Source organism: Adiantum capillus-veneris, chromosome 29 (genome assembly GCF_014529385.1).
Source record: "Adiantum capillus-veneris isolate H3 chromosome 29, ASM1452938v2, whole genome shotgun sequence".
Classification (NCBI taxonomy): domain Eukaryota; kingdom Viridiplantae; phylum Streptophyta; class Polypodiopsida; order Polypodiales; family Pteridaceae; genus Adiantum; species Adiantum capillus-veneris.
In genome coordinates this window covers 70,993,829-71,000,692 of record NC_140959.1, presented here as the reverse complement: position 1 = coordinate 71,000,692, position 6,864 = coordinate 70,993,829, and the positions used below count along the sequence as shown (strand labels likewise).

Here is a 6,864-nt window from a genome sequence, read left to right as displayed (position 1 = left end):
ACTACACACTTCTTGACAACGTGATGTAGATTTGACGCATGCAATGCTAATTACTCCTAGAAAACGCTGGTCAATGGACGATCGAGATGTACTGCCCCCAACTACGTTCCTTGATGGATGGAGTGTTAATATTGCAAAGAATCAGGCGCGTGAAAATGGAAGCAACATAGATGAAGAAAGTATAGGGCATTTTGAGAATTTGGACAGATTTCACGGGTATTTTGGTAATTTTCCTCATAACAAAGAGTGCCAAACAAATGTAGACAAGAAATTGGAATCAAAAGAGTCCGGGCGGCCAGGTCCGTGGCCCGTGGGACTTCACTACACTACAACACTCACCCACCTGCTGCTCCACCCAGAACTCATAACCGGGCGGCATGCTCCCCGTCCCTTTTCATCGCTTCCGCATGCAGCAAACTTTGTTGGCATCGTCACCAGCTCCAAGCTTGCTCTTCCGCCCAGCACCTGCTTCCCAGCAACTTGCATGTTTACCTCTGAGCAACAGTCGTCATGCCTCCTTCCCCTCTCTTTCCCGCTAGTCCCCTCTCCTCCCCAAGTCTCAAGGAGAAAGATAAAGGCGTCAATGTGCAGGTTCTGCTTCGCTGCAGGTGCTCTTTCTCCTCCTCTCATGGCATTCTCTATGCATTTTTCTTGCTTCGACAGGATATTTAGGGGCTTCCTTGTCAACAGCATTGGCTTCTCTTGACGCACGATCTCATCTTTTTCTTCTTGTGTGCCTGCTTGCAGGCCGCTTAATGAAGACGAGCTTCGCATCAACGTTCCGCAGGTCATCCTTTGCAATGAAGCACGACGTGAAGTTACCATAGCTACTAAGCTTATCGATCGTACCTTTACCTTTGACAAGGCAGGCTCGATCCTCAATTTTTTGGTTTGCCCAGTTTATAAATGGACTTCTTTTTTAGATACACAGTCGAAGAGAGCATTGCATGGGAATTTCTAGCTGATTTTAAGAGTGTGTGCAAGGAAATTTTGGGATCATAGCTGACTGCACAGATTTACATTTTATGGAGCGATTCAGAGGCTTTCCTTGTTATTTTGGGAGTTTTCTCTCTTATGTTACTCAAGGAGCAGTGTGCGTAAGATTTGGTTCCTATCCAGAAGATCCCTGCATCCTTACGTCTAACTGATGGATCATTGGATGTGTTTTTTATTACAAAAAATATTGGGCTCCATATTCAGATGCTAGAGAGTGTGCTAAACCAGAACTATCATGGTATGGAATGTGAAGCTTGCCTCTGTTCTGCGTATTGTTATGGTTCCCTGGAAGTCTGTAATGCTGCTGCACATAACAGCAACCCTGCACTTAGATTCCAAATTTTGTGCTTGTGTGGTATCTAAACTGCCTTCTAAACTTAAGTTTGTGAATAATTCTCTTGTTCTTCTGTCAGGTATTTGGCCAACAAGCTCAACAAAAGGATCTTTATGGCCAAGCTATTTCCCCAATTGTAAACGAAGTGCTAGAAGGATTCAATTGCACTATATTTGCATATGGCCAGACTGGAACAGGAAAAACCTACACAATGGAGGGAGCAGCCAGAAAATCCAAGGTTTGAATCTGGCAAGAGAGTCCTTGTTTCAATCTGCTTGAGTAGCGGCATACAGTCTTTCAGCCTGCTGAATGTGTTTCCTTGACTTCATCAGATTGTAGGGGAGCTTCCTGCTGAAGCGGGAGTAATTCCTCGATCTGTGGAGCAGATATTTCAGACGCTAGAGAGCCAGAAAGCAGAGTATAGCATGAAGGTGACCTTTTTGGAGCTGTATAATGAAGAAATTACAGATCTTCTGGTGCCTGAAGACATCTCAAAATCTTTGGATGAACGGCAACGCAAGCCACTCACATTGATGGAAGATGGGAAAGGTGGTGTGCTAGTGAGAGGGCTGGAAGAAGAGGTTGTTTACAGTGCAAATGAGATATTCAACCTTCTTGAGAGAGGCTCTTCAAAGCGTAGAACAGCTGAGACCTTGCTGAACAAGCAGAGCAGGTGCTGGCTATGGAAAACATTATATCTTACGTTATCTAATAGGAATGTATTAACCATGTGTTTCAAATTCTGTTTTGTTGCACGCTATTACAGTCGGTCACATTCTATTTTCTCTATAATCATTCACATTAAAGAGGCCAGCCTCGGAGGAGAAGAGCTCATCAAGTGTGGCCGGCTGAATCTAGTGGATTTGGCTGGCTCGGAGAATGTGTCACGTTCAGGTTCTCGAGAGGTATGCATGCCTAGAGTGTGGACATAATTTGTGTATTTTTGTTAAATGACAGAAGTTACAGAACTAGAGCAGCTTGAATAAGTTGTCTTCCTGCTTCTGAAATGGGTTGCGTTTAGGGACGGGCTCGTGAAGCAGGAGAGATCAACAAAAGCTTGTTAACCCTTGGTCGAGTCATCACTTCACTTGTGGAACACTTGGGCCATGTGCCTTACCGGTAAGCAAGATAATGCTTGCTCTTGTATAAACGTTTTAGTGGAACACCACATGTGCCTTACCTGTAAGCAAGATCATGCTGGCTCTTGTATAAACGTTATAGTGGTAACACCACATGAAGTATTTTGAAAGCTTAAAACATGGCTTTGTTACAGGGACAGCAAATTGACTAGGCTGCTAAGAGAATCTTTAGGAGGTAGAACAAAAACTTGTATTATTGCCACTATAAGTCCGTCGCTTCAGTGCCTGGAAGAGTCTTTGAGCACACTTGACTATGCGTACAGAGCCAAGAGCATCAAGAACAAGCCAGAGGTTTGGATGCCACCACATATATCTTTGGAATGTTCCACTGGGTTAAAAATATCTGAGTGTGTTGCATTTGTTTAATGGCAGCTGAATCAGAAAGTCATGAAAGCAGCTCTCATCAAAGATTTCCATATGGAAATAGAGAGATTAAAAGCAGGTTAAAAGTGTGCTACATATACAAAAGGTTTTTGCATTCAAAAAGTAAAGTAGCTGAGGGTTTTAAGTTGTATGCAATGCAGAAGTGGCAGCAGCCCGCGAGAAAAATGGGATTTATCTTCCTCGTGATCGTTATCTGCAAGAAGAAGCTGAAAAAAAGGTCAACAGTGTGAAGGGATGTGATTAGTTAGTACTTATTAGGGATGCCTCTGTAACAAGTTGTGCTTGCTATGTACACCAGGCCTTGTCTGATAGGTTAGAACAAATGGAATCAGATATGTCAGCCAAACACAAGGTTTGTGCAGGGCTTACTTTGCAGAAGGAGTATTCTCAGTTTGTTGGACTAGTCAGCTAACACTTATTGGGCTTTGGCAGCAAATTGTAGCATTGCAGACATCCCTTGAGTCACAAGAAGGGCTCTGTACAATGTTAAATGAGAAGCTAGATGCAACACAGGTGTCTGTAATGTCTGATCTATAGAGTGCTGGGTTCATGTTATTGTTTGTCAACTTAGTTGGTTTTGGTATTATCAACAGAACAAGCTTGAACAAACTGGAAATGAGTTGACTGAGGCGAGAAAGAAAATTCAGGAAGCTCAATATTCAATCATGCAAAGGGAACACATCATTAGAAAATTGCAACAATCAGGTGATGAGGACTTGCTTGCTCAGTTCCTTATCTCACTTTATTATTTTCAAATTCTCATTATCAATTTTAATGCTTCCGCTGCAGAGAATGTCTTAATCGAAAAGGCGGTGAACCTTCAGTCAGATTTGGAGATATCCGTGAATGATATCATGGGATTGCACCTTAAAATTGGTAATTTTTTTTCTGGACCATGAGTGAGCATGGGATGCATGGTGTGTATATGTTCCTGCATTTTGTGATGGCCTGGTATGCTTTGCATATTATATGTGTATGCCAAATATGTTTAGCAAGACACAAAGAAGCAATGTACTCATTGAGTTACTTTGTATGAAAGATCGGAAGAACAACATTGAAACACAGAACCATAGACTGGTGCAAGATTTTTATTCAAATCTAGGACAGAATCTTGAAACTGTACGCAGTGTTGTTGCAAGCTCTGTCACACAACAGCAGCAGCAGTTTCAGAACATGGAGCAGGAGCTCAGAAGATTTATGGAAAGTAAAGAGGAGGTATTATCGATAGCTGCACATCCGAGTATCTGTAGTCAGTTCAAACTTCAGAAGTTGGTTCTAATATCTCATGTAACTATGGTAGGTCTCTGAGTGTTTGAAAAAGCAGCTTTCAAGCCTTAAGGACTCCTATAGCTCTGGGTTTAGAAGCTTAAGCGAGATGGTTGAAGCACATGATAAAGAATCTTTGGGAGTTTTTGGGAAGTTGAACACAGCAAGTACTAGCCATTTTTCCAGTCTAGAAGAGGTAAGCATTAGCTATATTAAGATAATGCCGTGCCTATTTTAAATTAAAATCTACTGAAGATGATTGTTTTTCTCTCTCACCATTAGCTGCTATCGGCAGCTGTTGCAGATGCAGAAGCATTACTTAAAGGCCTTCATACAGCTCTTCATGATCAAGAAAGTGAGATTGCTGGATTTACTCAGCAATTGCAGCAGGTTGTTTTCTCTCCCCTTTGATGTTGTACAAATAACTCGTGTTTCTCCTTGGTGTTGGTCTATATTGGTTAAATTTTTCTTTTCAAGGAGTATAGGGAGCTTTGAAGAGTATAGAAGCATCAAGGGCCATCTCCCATGTAACAATGGAGTTCTTCATGCTTCTAGAGAGAAGCACCACCAACTTATGCCAGTCTCTTTACCAGAGTCATCAAGCACAACAGGATTGTCTTAGCAAACTGGAAGAAACATATCAGGTGAGTGATTGTGTATCTTATGATTTTTCCGTCTTCTTCCTTTGAGTATAGCCAGTCTGAGATTGCGTGATTGTGGTTGTGATGGTAAATTCTGTAGGAATGCTCCAGAAGGGAGGAGGAGCTTTTGCTGCAGAAGTTTGCAGAGATGCTAGCAGATACCATGGCTAGAAAGTCAGAGCTTGTAAGTGCTGCTTTGCTGTTTCTTTGTCTGATGCTGGATACATATTTATATGTGGAGTCTTGTTTAGGTGAGCACAAAGCTGAAGCATTTACGAGATATGGGAGTCAAGGATTTCAATGAGATGGAACAGGGAATGCTTGATGTGCATGCCACATCATCAACAGCTCAATTTAAGTGGGAGGGCTTTATGAGTCGAGCTGAGGCTGAGTATGCTGAGCATTCCTCTGAGTTGGCAGGCAAGCATGCACACTTGCAAAAGATTGTTTCGGAATGGTAAGGAATTTCTATATATAGCGCCTGTTTGAAAGCTTCAAATAGTTGCTAACAGTGGTTGCAAAACTTCTCATATTTTCAGTTCTAAAGGAACTAAGGCAGTTGGAGACAAGTGGATAGAAGTTCAAAAATCTTTGCAGGAGCTTGACAGAAATAGCCTCGCTCAAGTGGAGTCCATTGCCAAGTAGTTACCTGCATAAAGGGCTTGTTTAAATGAGAATTAATTGTTCGTAGAACTTCTGAATTATGTTGCTCTATGCAGGGAAGGAATACACAACAGTGAGCAGATGTTAGCAAAATATAATGAATGCAATGAGTCGGTTGGTTCTAATATTGAGAGTGGCCATGCTCAAGTTTTGGGATCCATAGAAGGTTGTTTTTAAGGCCAGTAGATTATTTGTATTGTGAAGATCCGCCTCGAGCAATAAGACATTGTTTTTGTGCCTTCAGGCTCACTCACCACCGATAGAGAAGCTGGTGAATCAGCTTTAGAAAGTTGCTCGAATCAGCTGGCAGCGTTGACGGGTTTGCAAACTTTGCATCACGAAAGCACTTTAAACATTGAGGGTCTTGCAGAAAGATGCTTCAAGCAAGAGTTCATGGTAGGCAGACCCCAAAGAGCCAAGAGGTTTTAATTTCTTTACGCCAGAGTTTTGACAAAATTATGGTTTTCTGTGCTTTGCAGGAAGATACACCAACCTGCACTACCCCTAAGATACGGTCCATTGAGGTACCTAGCCAAGCTTCCATTGATGCGCTTAGAGCCCCTGATTTGGATACAATGATGCAGGAGTTTGAAGAGGAAAACCAGTCTCTGTTGTGTGAGAAGAGAGAGCCACAAAAACCTGTAGAAAGGGAGACCAAAATCCCTATCTTTGCAGATTCTTCACTGCTAAAAGATGGGAGGGTGCCCCTCACAGCAATGAATCAAGCTTGAGTTTGCATCCTTGACATTTTAAGACACATTTTTAAGTGCATTTCCAGAGGATGTTATTATAGCCACAGATAGAGAGTTACACTTAAAGACAAACGATTCTTGCCAGGACGATTTACAACATAACATATTATATAATCACATTTCAGGGATAATTTTCAAAGGGGCTGTAAGCTTAGCTTAGCCCCTTCAATATAGTCTTCAGCCCATTGCACCAACTTGTACATTAAAAGAGGTACTGCTCATTGTAGGATGGAACTCTTTCCTTAATTATTTTGTAAAGCTTGTGGCAAATTGCCACAAGTAAATTCAGATCATATGAAAATATCTGCTGATATCTTTCGGAAGCCCAATAATTCACCACATTGCTGTAATTTTGCTAATATTGTGTGTACTGCCAAAACTACATTTTGGATAAAGACCTCTTTGGAGTAACAGGTCTTGAGTTCAAGACTCATCTGATAGATGTATTAGGTCTCTTGGGTATGTCCCCCCTCTCTCTCTCTCTCTCTCTCTCTCTCTCTCCTCCCTTGCTCCCCCGCTGCCCGTGTAAAGTACCCCCCTCTCTCTATATCCACTACGCGTTGGATGTCCCCCCTTGCTCTACGCGTAGGATGGCCCCCCCCCCCCCCCCCCCCCCCCCCCCCCCACCTCCTCTTTTTTGAAGCGTAGCATGTCCGCCCCCTTCTCCTACGCGAAGTAAGTCGCCTTTT

General features: G+C 42.4%; 1 protein-coding gene across 1 annotated transcript; it reads left to right on the top strand.

Annotated features, from left to right (window-relative positions):
• Window positions 1–333: 333 nt before the first annotated feature.
• On the top strand, window positions 334–6,602 carry LOC147419379 (kinesin-like protein KIN-5D). Its single transcript, XM_086505370.1, has 23 exons — window positions 334–608; window positions 748–865; window positions 1,410–1,568; window positions 1,663–2,003; window positions 2,097–2,235; window positions 2,352–2,449; window positions 2,604–2,760; window positions 2,842–2,911; window positions 2,994–3,070; window positions 3,152–3,205; window positions 3,286–3,366; window positions 3,447–3,558; window positions 3,643–3,729; window positions 3,893–4,068; window positions 4,154–4,315; window positions 4,402–4,509; window positions 4,605–4,763; window positions 4,861–4,944; window positions 5,012–5,217; window positions 5,300–5,401; window positions 5,480–5,589; window positions 5,668–5,819; window positions 5,903–6,602. The coding sequence occupies exons 1-23, from the start codon at window positions 511–513 to the stop codon at window positions 6,152–6,154; spliced, it is 3,102 nt and encodes a 1,033-aa protein (XP_086361496.1). The 5' UTR covers window positions 334–510; the 3' UTR covers window positions 6,155–6,602.
• Window positions 6,603–6,864: the final 262 nt, after the last annotated feature.

Bases quoted from the DNA above. Each gene is read 5' to 3' on its own strand.
- LOC147419379 (XM_086505370.1), top strand. From the start codon at position 511: ATGCCTCCTTCCCCTCTCTTTCCCGCTAGTCCCCTCTCCTCCCCAAGT. The intron at 3,559-3,642 runs GTGATGAGGACT...CTTCCGCTGCAG, and splicing joins TAGAAAATTGCAACAATCAG to AGAATGTCTTAATCGAAAAG. The intron at 5,820-5,902 runs GTAGGCAGACCC...TGTGCTTTGCAG, and splicing joins GCTTCAAGCAAGAGTTCATG to GAAGATACACCAACCTGCAC.